At 35.3% G+C, this 19292-nt stretch overlaps 1 protein-coding gene across 2 annotated transcripts; it reads right to left on the bottom strand.

Annotated features, from left to right (window-relative positions):
* Positions 1-570: 570 nt before the first annotated feature.
* Positions 571-18311, bottom strand: LOC129279790 (annexin A5-like). 2 transcript variants are annotated; one of them, XM_064111820.1, is made up of 14 exons: positions 17972-18311; positions 16752-16844; positions 14040-14121; positions 10028-10103; positions 9626-9720; positions 8602-8715; positions 7014-7073; positions 6261-6294; positions 5650-5732; positions 5005-5073; positions 4244-4345; positions 3675-3762; positions 2969-3081; positions 571-2456 (listed from the first exon to the last, which is right to left on the bottom strand). In XM_064111820.1, the coding sequence occupies exons 3-14, from the start codon at positions 14088-14090 to the stop codon at positions 2301-2303; spliced, it is 1041 nt and encodes a 346-aa protein (XP_063967890.1). In that variant the 5' UTR covers positions 14091-14121; positions 16752-16844; positions 17972-18311; the 3' UTR covers positions 571-2300. The 2 variants fall into 2 exon arrangements, with proteins under 2 accessions (XP_063967890.1, XP_054771826.2); XM_054915851.2 differs by lacking the exons at positions 14040-14121; positions 16752-16844; positions 17972-18311 and adding an exon at positions 10722-11060.
* Between the last annotated feature and the right edge of the window lie 981 nt (positions 18312-19292).

Below are 19292 nucleotides of genomic sequence, written 5' to 3'. Positions count from 1 at the left end.
GAACCGGAACTGCAGTTTTGTCCAAGGTTTCGGAACTGACGAAAAAATGCAAATAATTCTGTCGCTCGTCCAGAGTCCAGGACGAGACTCTTGTTTTAATTTCTCTAATTTTCGACAAAGACTTCTTGGTTGCTCACCTTGGTCATGAAGGGAATTTGACAATATATTTCCTATGTTCTTGAAAGTGTTCTGCGTTGCGGTGCGAAACTCCCTAATGCCAATGTCACACCAATCAGACTAAATCGACCAATGATATGCCACTCGATTAATGCAATCGCTGTGGAGTCGGTTTCGTTGGTGTTACTGTACACTCTAAAAAAATATTGAGTAAAATTTACCCAACATTGTGTAAAAAGGGAACATGCATGTTAGTTTGGTAAGATTCTGTCCCATATTATGCAAAATGCTAGTTTTATGGGTTAATTTCAACGAAACATTGGGTAAATTTACACAATATTTGGCTTCATTTTTCCCACCAAACATGCACGTTCCCTTTTTTTTAGAGTGTAGGATAACATAGATAATCATGGAACCCCCCCCCCAAAAAAAAAAAAACTATTCAAAATGTTTCATATTTTCCCTTCTTTATTCTTTTTCATCTTGACTTTTTTCTACTTTATATAATATCTCCAAAGGAATTTACATATCTATATAATACATATAGATTATCCAGGAAACCCCAAAACACTAAACAGAAAACTATTCAAATTCTTTATTTTGGCTTCCCTTCTTTATTTATTCTCATTACGATTATTATCTACCTTATAAAGCTATATATAGTTATATTTCCAGAGAAAAATAATTAATATTTAGATAATCTAATTTTGTACGAACAATCAAATATTCAAAGCTATTGCATATTATCGAAATTTTGGAATGAATAAAAGAGAAAATTAATTTAATCAAGCGATTTTCATAATTTTTACAATCATATAAATATATGTAATATAATGCAAAATTCCGAAAAGTGTAGACAAATAAAACCACACTTCCAATGTTTACCTTTTAAATGACCGAAGAGGATAAAATACTTTCATAAATACATTCATTCATGCCATCAAAAGAGGAAATAAAATCATTTTTAAATAAACCTTGATCAATATTTTTTTCACATTAGGGTTTCTTTTCTCTCACACAGGTTCATCAATAAATAAATTCCATATCCCATTGCAAAAATTTAAAAATTCACAAAGTTTTGTCCAATGTAACATACTTACAATTATAATTATAATACCAGTAAAATACATTTTCATTAAAGGAATACCTAGCGTATATGTGATATATGCCTTTGAATATTCGTAAGGAGAAATTCAATCTTTATGAGTCTATACAATCGATTAAAATGTATAATATATATTGCTTTATTACTTAAAATGGAAAAGTATTTACATGTGCTCCAAAGCACTTCAAGTCTTAACCTGGTATGGTAAACGCATGCAGTAGTCCGTTGGCTGATGTGATGACTATTCGATATGCTGACTAGTTGATGTACTGCTAGGTGATGTACTGACTAGTTGATGTGATGATCATTTTATGTGAAGACTAGTTGATATGCTGACTAGGTGAAATGATGAATAAGTTGTAGTCACTGGCGGATCCAGGGGGGGGGGGACACAGCCAGCCCGTGCTCCCCTTTTTAAGAGCCATAATCAAAATTTGTAAAGTAAATATACCACTTTTACCCAAGTGTGCCCCCCCCCCCCTTGAAAGCAAGGACCTTTTGTTTTCTTTCTTTTGCTTTTCAAATTTTCTGCCGACAAAATGACCTCCGATTTTAGGTGAAAACCTTTAAAAAAACCTTTTTTTACTTGTCAAATTTTCATAGGAAAATGTGCTCCCCTTCTGGAAAATCCTGGATCCGCCCCTGGTTGTAGTTGATGTGACAATTATTTGTAGCGGCAATACTAGGATGTTGTATAGTGATTGGGCTAATGGAGGGCAAATTGAAATAATGAAGGGGTGCAAGGGCGGATTACTCTCCATTTGTATCCCCTTCATTACTTTTTTCAGAGTTTGCCTCGGGACAAAGGAGGGGGAGGGCATTTGAACTATAGGGGATGTCTCCATACCCCCCTATCTTCCCTCGGTGCCGCCACTGAATATAATTATGATGTGATGACAAGTTAATATGCTGACTAGTTAGTTGGATGACTAGTTAATGAGGTGATATGATATGACTAGTTGGTGCATTGCCTGGTTGATGTATTGACTATTTGATATGATGACTAATTGTTGCGCTGAACATGTGATGACTTGGTGATATACTGAATATTTGATGTGCTGACTAGTTAATGCGATGACTAGTTGGTTGTCGATTGAGTGGTGGCCGTCTCATTGGCGTTGATGATACCAAGAAGCACGTTCTTATAGTCTCCACTGGTATCATCAGTGACCATGGTAGCTAGCGGTGTAGCGTGCTTCTCCATGAACATCACCTTTATAGAAGCCAGATCGATCTAAAACAAAGAAAATGATGAAGAGAGTGCGTAATAAGTAATGAGCATTGCAGTAAACGTGGCAAAAGACATTGTAAAATATTTTTTCCTTCAACATTCAACATGGTAATTGTTTAATAGATATCTTTCAGTATCTATTCCAATGTTAGCTTAATTGGAAGTTATTTTGAACCGACTTTTACTACAACTTATGTTGCATGTTTAGGATTATGACTTCGTGGACATCGATATCAATAATATTAATTGCATTCATGCCTATAATTTGGCGCATATCGAATCCACATCACAACTTAATACCTCCTTTATCAAAGCGTGAACCACATAAAATGGTATCAAATTATTCTGGAGAAGATATTCTTTCAGTCAGGACACATGAGTTTTGTATAATACCATAATTCTATAGACATTATTTTTCATTGAATTGGCGAAACTTGGTGAACATTTTTTTTCCGGACTCACTCGTTTAGGGGGGGGGGGGAATTGACTCTCCTGTGCATGTTTAAAGTACTAACCTCGGATCTGCCAACGACGATTCGGATGAGTTTATCATCATTGGTACCTAATCCCTTCATCGCATAGTACAGAGAATCGGCGTAGAAGAGAATCGGTTGGTGGATACTCTCAACTGTAAGATTATACGATCAAATTAAACCAGATGAAACGTCAATGAAATCTGAAAATGAGTCACTGTCAATAAAACAAATGAATACATCTGCATACCCGTAGGTAGGAGCCCCCTAAAAAATAAAACATTTTATGCAAGTTTCGAAATATCGGACAGGGGGAAAAGTTCATAAGGTTTAAATACCGAAAATAGTTAACAGGTATTTCTTTGGAAACCCTTTTATGAAATATCCTCGATTGTTGATTAGAAAGGTAATTGAAGTAATATAGTTTTCTTATAGGTATAGAGGAAACAGAATACATGAATTGGAATTGACCACGTCATTCTTTTGATGGTTAGTGATCATTTTTGTTGTTTTACCAACGACCAATCTTTTAGGGCCCCACACGAATGTAATGTTAAACTTAACTGTACTGGATGTATAATCAATATTCTAAATTTTTATCTCATAACACATTCCCGCTTCGACCAAAGGCAAGCAATAATGAATAAGAAAAAAATAAGGAGAAGAAGAAGAAGAGGAAGAAGGAGGAGAAAGAAAATATTTTGAAGTCATACAAGAAAGAAAATCGACGTAATGCAAATGAACTTACAAATGATACTGAAGGCAGCTTTCTGATTTTCAGCCATTTTACTACCCTTTACAACTGTTTCCAAACTCTGCTTGTTGGCCTGGAATTGCTGCAAGTCAACCAAAAAAAAAAAAAATCAATTTCAGATTCAAAGTTTATTCATATAAACTACAGGACATTTCAGGTTATCATAACAAAAATTAACATCAACATCCAAAGTAACAAAATATAGAAGTTATGGCAAATGAATCATCCAGAAAGAACTTCTGTTAATGTTTGATACAAACAGGTACAGTCCCATTACAAATCAGTGCATTTTTTTATTATGAGGGACTGGTACCTTTAGAACTTACTCTACTTATATCAAAATTAATTTCACAGAAAAGTGAACTTTCACTTACAGACTTTCAAACGTGAAATTAAGAAAAAGAGAAAAGGTTCGAAAAGATAAGAGATCGGTTACAGAAAGAATTGGGATCGAACGCAACTTCACTTTCAGCTAATCAAACGTGCGTATTTGGGACATGCGCGTGATAGTTGTTTTAAACACAGTTTTTATGCAACCGGCCCCAAGATGTTATTGGACATACCGCATTGGCTTGGGCGAAGGTTTGACTCAGCTGGGCGATACTGGCCTTACCGAAGAGTTCCTCAACGCGTTCATTAGGCAGCTGCCAATCCTCTGGTATCGTCTGAATATCATTAAAGAAAACGAATCCAATTTTTACAGATGCATTTCCAATTGCAGTTCGATTATGGTCGTTTCCCTCGTTCTTTCTAACATTTTATATAATTTTCAGATGATGATTGAAGGTTTGGATGGTGGAATGAACAATCGCGGAAGTATAAAGCCATTCGTAAGTTAAGAGCGACTTTAAGAACGACTGGCGATCCTTTCTTGTGGTAAATGGTATATTCATTGGCGATGGTTAAGCGCGTAAGAAGGTTCACCAGTCGTTCTTAAAGTCGCTCTTAACTTACGAACAGCTTTATGAAACGGAAGGACTGTGATAAAAGTTAGTAGATATAGAAATTGAAGTGAAAGTGGAGGTTAGGAGGTAGAGAATTCTCTTCAATCCTGAAGACGGACAGTCAACCTGTCCGAAACGTCGATTCTTCTCTTTTGCTCCATTGTGACACACATGTATTACCAGGTATCTAAACCATGGACCTATAAGTGTCGGGAGCTAGCGTATTATATAAGCATAACTTTTCTTGACATTCTAGACAGGCCCCTCCGTTCTTTGGTTTTCTTTTAAACATTTCTTTGATAATCTCACTTCTATGAAAAACAGAATAAAAATATAAATACGAGGCGTTGAAAAAATTCATATAAATAAATATAACTTACTTTGAAAAAGTAAGCAGCATCATCAGCTGCCTGGACCATGTTTGGGAATACTGAAGTTGAACGTTCCCCCTATAGAAAAATGATAATAAAATAGATAATATTACAGAAATGATAATTTTTTTCAAGCAAAACCTGATTGACGGACAACGACATATGAATGAAATATTTGTAACAAAATCAAGTTAAACATGCATATCGACCCCTCCTTTGAATTATAGGGTCCTTTGTAGATTTACTTGAGAAGAAGAAAGTGGTTAAAAGAAACATAAATCTTTTCGGTTTTTCGTTTTAAAGAAAAAAAAAAGGTCATATTTACATTTTAGATATTGAAATGCAATTCATTGAATGATTCAATTAGAAAATTGGTCATTCATTGTAGCGTAGATTAATCAGGTTGATTGATTGACATAATTACCATTGCTTTGTTTTGAGAATATAAATTCAATAAACTAAAGATAAACATGATCTCGAACTATTTCAACGATTTCTGGTCAGGGTAACATGGTTAAACATCATATTATTTAGAATTTAGGATGATGCACATTAGCAAAATAATACATATATTATATATAAAAATAAAATAGGAATGAAAAAAATTATATTTCATGTTGATATTGTCTGATAAATGTGAAGACTGGAACTTACCACTAGGATGTTACCGATCACATTCTTGAACGCTCCCTTATCATCGGCTTTCATCACATCTTCGGTCAAGTCAGTGGTGAAAGCTAAAAAGGCAAAAAATATCATTTAATGTCATCATGATTATTCTTTAATTCTACTACTACACTTTGCAACACTTTTTGCTTCTAATACTAGCATTATTATTATTATTATTATTTATTTATTTATTTATTTATTATTATTATTATCATTATTATTACTATCATTCTTCTTATTATTATTATTTGTGAACAGTATTAGTACTAGTATTTCTACTACTTCTATTACTCCTCCTACTACATGTACTACTTCTACTACTATTATCACTACTACTACTACTACTTCTATTAATACTTCTGATACTGTTGCTACTTATACTGCTTTTACTACTACAACTACTTCTCTTTGATTCCTTCTTCATAATTTCTTCCTTAAAATATTTATTGAGATAAGCTAGGAACCTTACATTCCGCATCAATATATGTAACGTTGGATAGGTATTCACAACTCATATATTTAAGAAAAGATATGAAATACATACGCTAATTGAAAATCATAGCATATGTAGAAAGTAAAAAGCATGTTGAGCTTACTCTCTTTATATGCAGCGGCGATGGCCAGCACATCCTACAATGAAATTAATACATGAACAGATTTGCATTAGTTAAATACATCTGTATTAAAGATTAATTCAATGCGGTAACGATCACATGAATCTTTCGAAGAGAATCTCAAATAAAATTGTTTGTTTGCACTGTCACATTACAAACAAACATCACGCACAAAGACCAACACCTTCTAGTTAAACAAAACCATTTATATTTCAGTAACGAAATATATATTATATAATATACTGATAACTTAGTCAGTATTGACAACGTTGATTAATCTGTACCATCATGATCCCACATGGTCATGTTATCATTGTAAATGTTTGATCCAATAGAATACAAACTTTTTGCATTGCGGATGCCAACAGATTCAGTTCAATTGAATTAAATTTATGGTGCTTTTATTGTCAAATCCACAATTCTTATCCTCTCCCAATCAGTTTTTAAGCTCATGAATTCAAATTTTGATATCGGCGAAGAATTTCAACCATTAATTTAGTACATCTTTGGTGAAATTGGGCTTATCAGGCTGTGATATTTTTGCGTGAACTAGAGCAGGGGCCCGTTTCATAAAAGACTTACAACTGTTGTAACTTTGCCATTATGGTAACTACCATGGTAACAGGGCTCGTCAGCCAATCAGAATCAAGGTTACCATGGTAGTTGTCATAATGGCAAAGTTACAACAGTTGCAAGTCCTTTATGAAACGGGCCCCAGAAAATGATTTTACTTACATTTGGATTTAATGGGTAGATGATCTCGAGTAGAGCCTTCTCCATCTCATCACCTCCACACTATTGAATGCCAAGGAGAAAAATTAAGAGAGCGGAAAGTTTAACGCTTTTATTTGCCAACAAACTGCCAATTAGCAAGAGATAGTTTGTCATTTCTTCTTCCAAAACTCCGAAATTCACACACACTTTCACCTAATGCTCTCAAACCCTATGCCTCCGTGTTAATAATAATAATAATAAAAATAATTGTGCATTTATATTGCGCAATTTCTATATGTATTTACTCAACTGCGCATTACAATAATGTTATTATTACCCCGGCTATAGCCGTGCTGCCTACAGGCGCTCTGGCATTCGAGGAATTTCTTCCTGCCGGGTACCCATTCACCTCAGGCTCACCTGGATTGAGTGAATCTCAATGTTGTTCAAGTTTAAAACAATCTTCAGATGGGAGAGGAAATACATGAAATAATCTTCAGATGGGAGAGGAAATACATGAAATATGTATAGCTCCATCATGCGATATATTAGAGTATTGAGTGCAATAAATAGTGTAGCATAATAGGATAATACAAGTATCCAATAAATTTCAAAATATTCATTATATTTTTCAGTGTTATGTAATAAACAAAACTAGCATTTCATTAAAATTGTGAACTATAAATTGTTGCTCGATCTGGAAGTTTGATCTGGAACTAAAATATGAAGAAAAAAAAAACGTACTAACAATTTCTTTCCACGATAGAAAGAAAATCAACCTGTCAAAGGTACGGAGCTCAGTGTGCGGCTCCAGTAGGAAGCACATATTGTGTGGCCCTGATTTAAAAGCCTTACCGAATCTGAAAATTCATGTGGATCTCATAAGATATGGTTCACTGTCAAAGTTTTTGTAACATTGAAACAATATCATGAATATATTTTTGATAGGCCTGGTGGGTGTTTCATAAAGCTGTTCATAAAGTTACGAACGACTTTACGCACGACTGGAACCTGTTCTTGGGTCATAACTCAATTACATAGGGATATCAGATAGCACAAGAAAGGATCACCAGTCGTGCGTAAAGTCATTTGTATCTTACGAACAGCTTTATGAAACACCCACCAGGCCTATCAAAAATATATTCATGATATTGTTTCAATGTTACAAAAACTTTGACAGTGAACCATATCTTATGAGATCCACATGAATTTTCAGATTCGGTAAGGCTTTTAAATCAGGGCCACACAATATGTGCTTCCTACTGGAGCCGCACACTGAGCTCCGTACTAAAGCCACAAACTTTGTGCTCCTTAGCCCACTGGAGCCGCACACACTGTGCTCTTTAATGGAGCCACATACTATATACTGAAAACACACACTTTGTGATCCTTACTGGAGCTGCACACATTGTGCTCTTTAATGGAGCCACACACTATATACTGAAAACACACACTTTGTATTCCGTACTGGAGTTACACATGTTGTGCTACTTACTGGAGCCGCACACACTGTGCCACCTAATAAGGCCACACACTATATACAGTACTAAAAAAACACACTTTGTGTTCCGTACTGGAGCCTCCATAAAGACAGGGGTATGAAACTTACTTCGCAAATTTCTTTGATGCATCGCGCTATCATTACGGGAGGTTCGGCCATCATGGCGTTGATAGTCTTTCTGTAATCACCACTCAGTTCATCCTTCAAGCAGTCAACGAGTTCCTTTATATCAAACAGGCGAAAATCAAATAAACACGGGTAAATCTCATGAAACTGCAATGTGAACATTCTTTCAAATTGTCTGTTTTGCTTTTAAAGACTGGCCTATACTACATGTGTGAATTCATATGTGATCAGGATTTGCCTTGATTTTCAGAGTATCTTCCTGAATAGTAAGGTAGTATAGTTAATAACAATTATGTATGCGCCAGTTCGGATCCTGGATCTCTGATTTCCGAGTAGGCTAGGCAAAAGGTTCAGGCAAGCAAAATAATATATATCAATAATACAAAATGGATCTAAGGAGCAGAGTCCCCCTGGGTCCACCCTATCGTATGCAGGCTTTTGACCCAAAAAAGAAAATTATGAACAGGGACCAATTAAAAATCTATTCTAAACCAAACTATCCTTTGTTTTTAATACACAAGCATTACGTACGAAAGGTGAATAAATCTTTATCCGGGTAATTTATTTTACAAAGACATACAGTTCTTCATAGACTTCTTGTGCAATGTTGCCCTGTCAAATCGTTTTGAGTGCCTATCAACATTTAATTTGCCTCTTCAAAAATTGGTTTTAAACAATATTTTATTATCTATCGTGGAATGTGAAACTACAGTTTTTGTACTTGAGCTTGAAAGCTTAGACTTTTTATGCAATGTTGCCCAGTCAAATCGTATTGAGTGCCTACCAACACTTAATTTGTCTCTTCAAAAATTGGTTTTAAACAATATTTTATTATCTATCGTGGAATGTGAAACTACAGTTCTTGTACTTGAGCTTGAAAGCTTAGACTTCTTACGCAATGTTGCCCTATCAAATCGTATCGAGTGCTTACCAACACTGAATTCACCTCTTTAAAATATGGGTTTAAAAAATACTCTTATTTTCAATAGGGAAATGTGAAACTAACCTTCTCATACTTGAGCTTAAAAGCTTCCTTGATCTCCTGTCTTTGACCGTTTGACCTCTTGGTAAGAATGGCATTGATGGCTTCCTCGTCCGTACCTGTTGCCAACATAAAATAATATTTAAGGAAGTCAGTTTGACAAATGGTAAATCTAGCAGCAATCATTTAACGGCTTTTATAATTCCAAAGTGAAGCACCTGAATAAAAGTTGTGTCAAAATTATCACCGAACGCGGGATATTTCCGGTACCTTTCCCCGATCCTAATATTTGTTTATGCAAAAACAGGAGGACCGCCAGTAAAGGAATACTAATTAGGATTCCAGTTAAAGTCATGTGCAGCAAAGGCGCCAACTTCTCCCCATATCATTTATAATCTACGGTAAATGAGTAAGCCGAAAACTTACCAAATCCGGCCATAGCTTCGTAAAGAGCCGTAGCGTCTGCATCCTTGTCGAAAGGGTTAGCAGGCGTGATAGTTCCCTGGGAAATAAAATATAAAGCACAAATTTCAATGATACTTCGAAGGACAAAATATTTTAATTCTAACCTAATTAGTATAGGCCTACATACATGCAAAGGAAGTAAACGTCTGTGTAAAGTGGATGACTAGCAACAGACAAAAATACTTGTGAGGTGATTTAAGTATGAAAATACATCTATATTTTATTGCTCGAAATAGACATGAAATGAAATACTCCAAAAATTTGCTTTGCTCCTTTTGGTCTGACGCGGCAGGGGTTTGAACTACCGACCTCCCGGTTGTGAGACGGACGGTCTACCTACTCAGTCAACACACCAGTATAAAAAAAATTTTTAAAAAAGTTGAAAATGAAATTAAGAGAGGATAAACAAAAGCGGGAGAAAGGAATAACGATGCATGGGAGGGGAAGAAAAGGGCTAAGTGGAAACAATGGGCACTTGAAAGATTATGATAATGCATCACAGATTAAAAGTAAAATATCATATTTAAATCATTGACTGCGTGAATGTCAGTGGGGAAAACAAACATTGATACATATTTGTGAAAGGAAACACGTATCTCATAAGAAAAATATAAAGTTCAGCACACTTAATCCTACACTTTCGAAATCATCTTACCGAAACGGTGGCCATTTTTAGTAGTCAGTCCGACTCCTACTAATCTGAAGGAAGAAATAACAGCTATTGCCTGATGTCTTGACGATTTAGTAAGATATTTTTATTCGTACCGATAAAACTAGAAGGTAAAAGTCCTTCTTGTTGTCAAATAAGTAATGAAATTTAATACCAGCACATTTTGATGTTCCATGGTTTATCTTTGAGGCCGGTAATTAATTTTTTTTTATATAGGTAGTATGTTAAATAGTCCCAATTATCCCATGCATACAACAACAATAGTTGATCCATTCCAAAAAGTACTTTAAAGGTTAATGTGGATGATTTGGTAAAAGTTTATATAACATAGAACACGAAATCAATCATCATAGTTATAGTAAATGGCCCGAATTCTGAAACCAGGTTTAACTTTGACCATAGTAACTATAGAAGGCCAAAAGTGTAAAAATATAGTCTAAATTGTTTGTTTCTTTTGGTTTACTCTGAAAAGTCTTATCAATCTTTCCCAGGCAATTGAGAACAATTTCATAGTCAAATGAGCCGATACATTGAAATTCTACACCGTTGCTTCGAAAACAGTACTTGAAACAAATAATATTGCATTGACCTCCCATTATATTTAGATACAAGCGGCATCCTTATATTACCTCATGTTTGCGAAGAAGATATTGCCGAACAATAAAAATATAAGAGAAGTTAAAACAAAATATGAACAATAAAATAAAACGATATTCATGAACATAAAAGTCACGAGATACGGATCGCGTAACATATGTTCCTGCTATACGTCAGTCTGCAATTGGACAGAATATACCAGCAGAATAATTGCAGCGAGCTCGCCCATGAATATTCCCAGGTTTTAATGGTACCACAAGAAATTCGACATAAATCATGTGTTTCGTTCACGATGTGATGCTCTGTGATACATATTGCAATTATATTCAAGTAAAGAATCATTGATACATAGGAAAAGATGATACACTAATAGATCACATTACGCAAATTGACAGCGATCGAACATTGCCCAAGCAAGAAGCTCAGTGAATCCAAAAGTTTCAACACCAACCCCAAAAAGGAAAAAAAATCAAAGAATAGGAAAGGGGAAATATTGTATAATGTTCTGAGTATTATTTCATTGAAATGTATCACAAAATAATATTTTTGTATTAAAAAGGTCATTCTTTTTTTTGCTCGCTTGATCGCAGCATTTTAGAAACTTTTTCCGCTCTTAGCACGGTAATCCAATGAACATATTTTACTCTTTACCGAAAGGCAAGAGGAAAAAACCCCCGATATAACCATAAGTAACGGATGCAACTATAGTAGAGATATCATTACTAGTGATATCCATTTTTAATCAAAAACTGTAAACTCTATATTTTGACTTCCATTGATAATGGAGTATCATGCGTCAACAAATTTCCGAAAAAAGGTGTTCTTTGGAACCTAGAATTTACATAATCTTTGTTAATGATAATTATGTTAATGCTTGTTTAAGGGTTAATCTGGGAGGTATTTAGATGAAGCCAGCCAGCATTGATAAATTCTAATCCTTTGACAATTATGAACACCGGCTGCATCAGACTAAAAGACGTTAACAAGATGGAAGTTGCTGCTACCCTGTTTGGCGTTCAACAATTAAAGGGATAGAGCCTCGTCGATCTGGCGCTGCACAGCGGCTGCCGGGCTCACGATCAATATTGGGCAAAGCAAATTTTCGGAGTATTTCATTTCTGATGTCTATTTTGAAGAATAAAAATATGGATAACCATTGTTCAGTTAAAGATTTCATATTTTTCTTCCTGGGGGTAGATTTGCCACTGTAACAGTCGGAGGCCATTACTTCTTGGCCAATCAAAGCTTAGGATTTCAAGGAAATTGACAAAGATGTCTATGTTTATTCAGATTTTTTTTTTTCAAATTAAAATTGACTCGGTGCTCACGAACCTTATCATCATGAAACACCCATTCTGTTTTCATAGTTTTGAAACATTAGGTATTTAACGTACACAAAATGACTGGTGAAAATCTTACGTTCTTAGCTACCAGCCAATAGCGTTTTTTAGGAGTGTTTTAGCCGTTCTTTTATGGAACACATTTTGCCCATAAGTTTCAAACTGCGCAAAAACTCCTGTACAAATGACCAATTGAAAAATTTAGGGCATTTGTTTTTATCATTGTGAATTTCATTTTACAGTATAGTTATTCTTAGGTTACCATCGTCACAATACTGCCGCCAGTTAAGTCATAAATCAATGTTATCGTATCCCCAGAAGAGGGTTGGTTATTGGATTTCTAACTATTTTCTTAAAATTATACAAGGTCTTCTAAATAAAAATATGGTATTTTGATAACTCATTGAAAATGATATACAAGCAAAACTTCCAATGCCAATCACCCGCTTCTAAAGGAAAGTACAATGTCGGGTTCTTGTTTGCCTTCACAATAATGTATGAACACAGTCAACACAAAATTTAACAACATGTATACATTTTATGTTACAGGGATATGATCTCAGATCCGTTCCTTAAGAGTTTAAAAGAACTTAAGCAAACGTTTCAAAAATAAAAACAATAATGTTTAACTCTTAAGCAATATATGTTAGATATTAGAATTAGAATATTGCCGTTTGAATTTTACACATTTGGTTTAATCGATAAACTGTAATTGATCAATTCATATAGTAAATAACGTTGTTTAAATCGTTTTGCTGTGTATATTCTCAACTACCAGGCAGTATTGCCGCAATGAATGTAAAGTAACTGACTATCGCAAAAACATATACTTTAGGTGCCCATTCAAACCTTTGGGTTAAGAAAGTAAAATCATGCCAATAGAGATTAATGTTTTACCAGAGAACAGGTATTTTGGGTTGGGTTGAGAATGTAATGGATAATGCTTCACGAATCGGATACTTATCAAATTTACTATTTTCACTTTGATAATTTATGTCATATCGAAATTAATCATTATATTCATCATCACCATCTTCACCGCCACCATCACCACCACCACCACCACACCATCATCATTGTCATTGTCATCGTCAATATTATCATCATCATCATTACCATCATCATCATCACCACCACCATCATCATCATCATCACCATCAGTCCATCACCATCGTCATCATCGTCGTCATTATGATAGTCTTCTTCATCAATGCACAATCATCATCATTATCATTATCATCGTAAACATCATCATCGTCAGCTGGGATCATCATGATCATCACCAGTATAATAATCATCATCATAGTCGTCGTAAATACATCACCCTCATCTTCTTTATGATAAGTTTTTGGTGCTTAATGCTTACCGTTACGCCTGCTCCTGCATTTCCCGATGACGATGATTCGGTCTGACCCATACTGAATACAAGCTCTCAATAATTCCAGATGCTTGAATGGAGTGGAAGAAGACGAACACATTATGATTATAAAATTATAAGAAATCATGACAATGACAGGGTACATAAATATAATATGAAGCGCTCGCATCCATTCTGAAGAGAGCTCAAGCCACCCCACAAAATTTTGATTTAAATGAAAAGATATAAATCAAACAAAAAATAAAGCTGAAAATTTCGTCAAAATCAGAAATGAAATAAGAAAAATATGACATTGTGAGGTTCCGCTTTATGTACACGTAAGCAAATGAGGGATCTGACGACGTCATCAACTTACTGATTATTTTTTTTTGTATTTTGTTAATTGAATTACGCATTTTTTTTCAGAGACTCTTCATCACGCTTGTGTACTAGCGTTTCAAGGAATGAATAATGATGCGAGGTACAAATTTTATATAACCTGAAAAGAGGATCACTCATACTTAACCACGTTTTATGTATCGGTCAGGTATGAAGAAGGCGTATATTCAATTACCGGCGACACGACATTATGCTCCTGCGACATCTGCCCCATACTTTTATCTCTCAGAGGGCATAGGGTTAGAGTTAGGATTGCAGTAAAGTTATTGGTTAAAGGAGAATGAAACCCTTGAAACCAGCTGAATCCATATCAAAGAGAAAAATCAAAGAAACATATTGTTGAAAGTTTGAGGAAGATTGAATGAATAATAAGAAAGTTATGAGCATTTGAATGTCGAGATCGCTAATGCCATGTAGATCCTCCCATTGGCAATGCAACCAAGATCTGTGATGTCACACACGTACAACTCCCTCATTACTTTAGTACTTATTTCACTTATATTCTCACTTTTATAGAGGCTATCACAAGGTGAGGTGTTCTCTTTATGAGAGGACAAGTACAGAGGTTTCACAACATTATATCATTGATGAAATCGTTTGTCATATGATTAGAATGAGCAAAAAGCGATGTTTTGGGGGTATATTTTCAGTGTCCAAAAGGGGAGAGTTGTTCATCTGTGACATCATAGATCTTGGTCGCATTGCCAATGGGAGGATCTCCATAGCATTAGTGATCTCAACATTCAAATGCTCATAACTCTTCTATTGCTAGTCCTATTTTACTCAAACTTTTGTTGATCTTATTCTTTGATTTTTCTGCTTTCACAAAAACTAACTTGCTCCAAGAGTTTCATTCTCCTTTAAGACTAGTGTAAGGATTAGTATTAGGGTTTATTTAGTTTTGAAGGTTGGGTTATACGTTTGGTTTATCGTGCAGATTTTCCATCGGAGCAATTGTCGCGAGAGCAAATGTCGTGGAACCCAATTACCAACTCAATATGTACAGTCACACCAACGAATCCGTATCCAGGGTCCCGTAACACAAAGGTTAGCGATTGATCGTACATTGTAGTCAATGGAATCAATCGTAGAAAAATGTTCTACGATCATTGCTAACCTTTGTGTAACGGGCCCCAGATCTATTTCGTTATTTTCAAATAGCAAACCATCGGTCGGTTTAGAGTCATTTTCGTTGGTGTAAATGAGGCATCATTAATTATGTTACAAAGCAATCCTTTCGTTAAAATCGTAGCCTTTCTGTAATAATGCCATGATCAGCGAGAAGGGCTATATTAAAAAAATATGGGATACAGAAATGGAATTTAAACGTACCAATTAGTGCATCGTTTGTTAATATGAAACAATATTGAGCTGCTTTTATTTTCTCTGTTGATTAGTGATGATTTGATTCAAAATAAAATTTGATTTGTGAATTCAACAATCAATTTTGTGTTTAGTTCCATTACAATTTTTCGTTTGACCGTGCATTCCTGTACCGTATTTGAGCCTAATCTTAAAAAAGTGAGTGACAGCCTATTGCTACAGTCACACACACACACACACACCCTCACACACACACCCCAACCCCCTCCCACCCCTCCCACACACACAACGACTGATGATATGTTATTTGGTAATGAGCTTTACAGCTTTTGTCGGTCTACCGGGGTCGGTTCTGCCAGTGTAATTGAAGAATTTACCACATATTTCAAAATGCGCAACATCTATGAAAAACGTCATAAATTCAATTAATATATTCAAATTCAAGTAGTAGCCATTTGTGGTGCAACAGAGGAGCAATATTTATTAAATCAAGCTAACTTTATCGGGTTTATTGAACTTCTCCGCATAAGTGTCCAAAAATGTTTCTCATCGACAGAAACGATCATGGAGGAATAACAGATCAACAATTGCCTCCTCAATGTAACAAGCCAAAAAAATAAAAAAACGGAAGCTTTTCAAATAAAAAAAGTTTCGACATTTACATTTACTTTTCTTTTACAGAGAAACCGACCCCCTCCCCCAAAAAAGCAACTGGTAATTTTTTTGTTGGGGGATTGACTATCCCAAGGGGGGGGGGGGGGGTCACGCGCACCTCGCCCCTGATTATGTTTACGGCCTGCATCTTCCTGAATTGTTATTCATTATAAACGGCATCTGTTCCGCACATGAATGTGCATTCAAAATTATGAATGTCAGACAAAAAAATTTGAGTATCCACAATAAGATATTACCTCCCCACGTAAACAAATTTAATGAGCAGTTTCAAGGCACAAAAATACATTTAATACGGGTTAATCAATAATATTGCCATGTACATACCGAAGATATGCCACTTTCCTTGAAGACCACTATTTGAAGGAAACAGTTTGAGGCTTCTTGCTCGGAGTCAGCTGCACAACTGAATGGTATAAACTAAAAATACAAAGAGTTTTTCGTGGGGCTGTCACATGACCAGCACGTTTGCATTCCCATCTTATTTGTGGACAAACTTATGCTGGTTAATATAAATATTTTGGCGGCGTAATATGGTTTCAATATCGACACACTCTTATTTGATTTCCCAAAGTTTTATTTTCATTTTTTTTTATATTCTGTATCGATGGGTTTATAAGGCAGGGATTTAAGGAAAATTATACCGCGTAGCCAGCTTAAAGTTATTGCATTTAATTCATTCCATAAAAAATAGATATTGCGAATATCGACATGATAAATTCTACACTACATTACCACTACAACTCCAAAACTAACATTACCCCCATCTCACCACCACCATTAGCCATAAATTCTCACCACTACCACCACTACAACCATCACATCACCACCACCACCACCACCACCACCAGCGCCTTCTCCACCACAGACACAAACAAATAATAATAATAATAATAATAATGATAATAATAATAATAATAATCACCATCATCATCATCATCATCATTATCATCATCATCATCATCATCATCATTATCATCATCATCATCACCACCATCATCATCATTCAACACCATCATCATCACCTTCTTCTTCTTCTTCTTCTCTACCTCCTTCCCCTTCATCATCATTATCGTCGTCATTATGATCATCATCATCATCACCACCTCCACCAGTCTTTCACAGCCACCACCATACATTTCTTTTTATATCGTCGATATGATAATTACAGATCCAGACTCCAGATGGTCATATCTCGGTGTGCTTTCTATAATAAGTAATTCCAATCAATTCCAACATCACATTTTAATCACGTGATAAGATGTACCCAGTAGTCTTTCTTATCACGTGAGAAAATTCCCTCATTGGTGCTTCTTCTTCAACATCAATGCACATGAAACGATAATGAACTTGGCCTCCAAAGAATTTATGTTCAGTTTCTATCACATTCGAGCGGGAGTACACTTTAAAAAAAAATTAAGAACAATAAAAATGATGAAAATTTCACCAAACGAAATGAGAAGGGAAGCTATATGTATATGGATTGCCAAGTTTGCATGCAATTATGTGTGCCTAGATAATAACTTTTTAAAATTACGTTTACTTACTTTTTTAGATTTTCTTTTCTCCTCAGAACAAAGGTAAACATGTAAGAATATTATTGACAACCATATTTGCCAAAGGGTTGCAGAAATGTTGCATGTGATGATATTTTTCCTCTGCCAAGGTTACTGAACCAATGAAAATATTAACCACAGGAAAATCATATCCATGGAAACTGTTGGTTAAAAAACATGGTTTTATAAACAATTTTGACTTGAAGATTCAAATGATAATTCGTTTGTCATAATTCTATTTCTTACGATGTGTGGAGGAAGCAAATGAGTCTTATAAAGAATCGTGTCGTAAAAATTATACTAACTTTCTCTAGTGACCATTTTTTTCTGTTTCCTTGGGTGGACTTAAAAGACAGAAATGGCCGTACAGTTCATAACACGTACCGTATTTTCAGCCAGTGGGAACGAGCCCTACTTTGATTTCTTCCAAAATGATGCATTAGGTCACGTGGTGCACATTACTTATGGCGTGTGAAATTGAATAATACCATGCAAATCAACAGCATATATCCATTTAACGTCTGTATTTCTGCATATCATATTTTTTACGTCGACACACTGTTTTATTCATCAGCAAGGCATAATGTGTCCGTGATCTGCCATTGTCAAAAAGAAAACTGATGGAAATTACTCAATCAAATCGAGGAAAACGCCATATACTCTTCAGGGTAATATTAACTTACAGAAATTAAACCAAATCTATTAATTTTCATAATAGCTTCTTTACAAAATTACAAAGTAAATAGACTTAATGAAATTGAGTAAAATTGTACTCATTAGTGAGGGAATTAGAAAATAATCAATTTCGTAATGTGTAAATATGAAAAGGGGCGGGGCTGTTTTCGCACGAAAATCACTATTCGCCCTAGATTCACGTGCGCCATATGTTTTAATCTAAATATTACCTAAACCATGAACCCTACCACATGCCTAAACAATTGCATGGCCCTGGGAAGTGGGGGTAATGGGGGCCCCAAAAAATTCCTTGGGGGTGCTGCGTGTACTATTCTCGATAGGAAGCATCCCTGAAATTCTGGTAGGTGTTAAAAAATGTAACCAAAATGAGTTTTGTAGTGAATCTTCACTCTTTTTTTGCTCTTAGAATTTCTCTGGACCGAAATGACCTTCACTTTATAGTGAAACCTTTTTTTTTTTTTTTTTGGGGGGGGGGGGGGGTTGTCAAATTTACATCGGCACCCCCAGTCAAGAAATCGTTCCCAGGGCCCTGAACTATTGATTCTAGGGAAGGGGGCTTTTGTCTATTTTGAGATTTTTGTGACAGAATGCACTCGCAGTGGAGTGCCTTGGGGTC

The sequence above is a fragment of the Lytechinus pictus genome, chromosome 17 (assembly GCF_037042905.1).
Source record: "Lytechinus pictus isolate F3 Inbred chromosome 17, Lp3.0, whole genome shotgun sequence".
NCBI lineage: Eukaryota > Metazoa > Echinodermata > Echinoidea > Temnopleuroida > Toxopneustidae > Lytechinus > Lytechinus pictus.
Note: the sequence above shows the minus strand (reverse complement) of the source record. Positions and strands in the feature narration are given on the sequence as shown.

What these genes read in the sequence shown, in the direction of transcription:
- LOC129279790 (XM_064111820.1), bottom strand. Translation starts at nt 14,090, where the DNA reads ATGGGTCAGACCGAATCATCGTCATCGGGAAATGCAGGAGCAGGCGTA. An exon ending in CGCCGCTGCATATAAAGAGA is followed by an intron (nt 5,733 to 6,260) that starts GTAAGCTCAACA and finishes TTGCCTTTTTAG; the next exon opens with CTTTCACCACTGACTTGACC. An exon ending in ATGCTGCTTACTTTTTCAAA is followed by an intron (nt 4,346 to 5,004) that starts GTAAGTTATATT and finishes AATGATATTCAG; the next exon opens with ACGATACCAGAGGATTGGCA.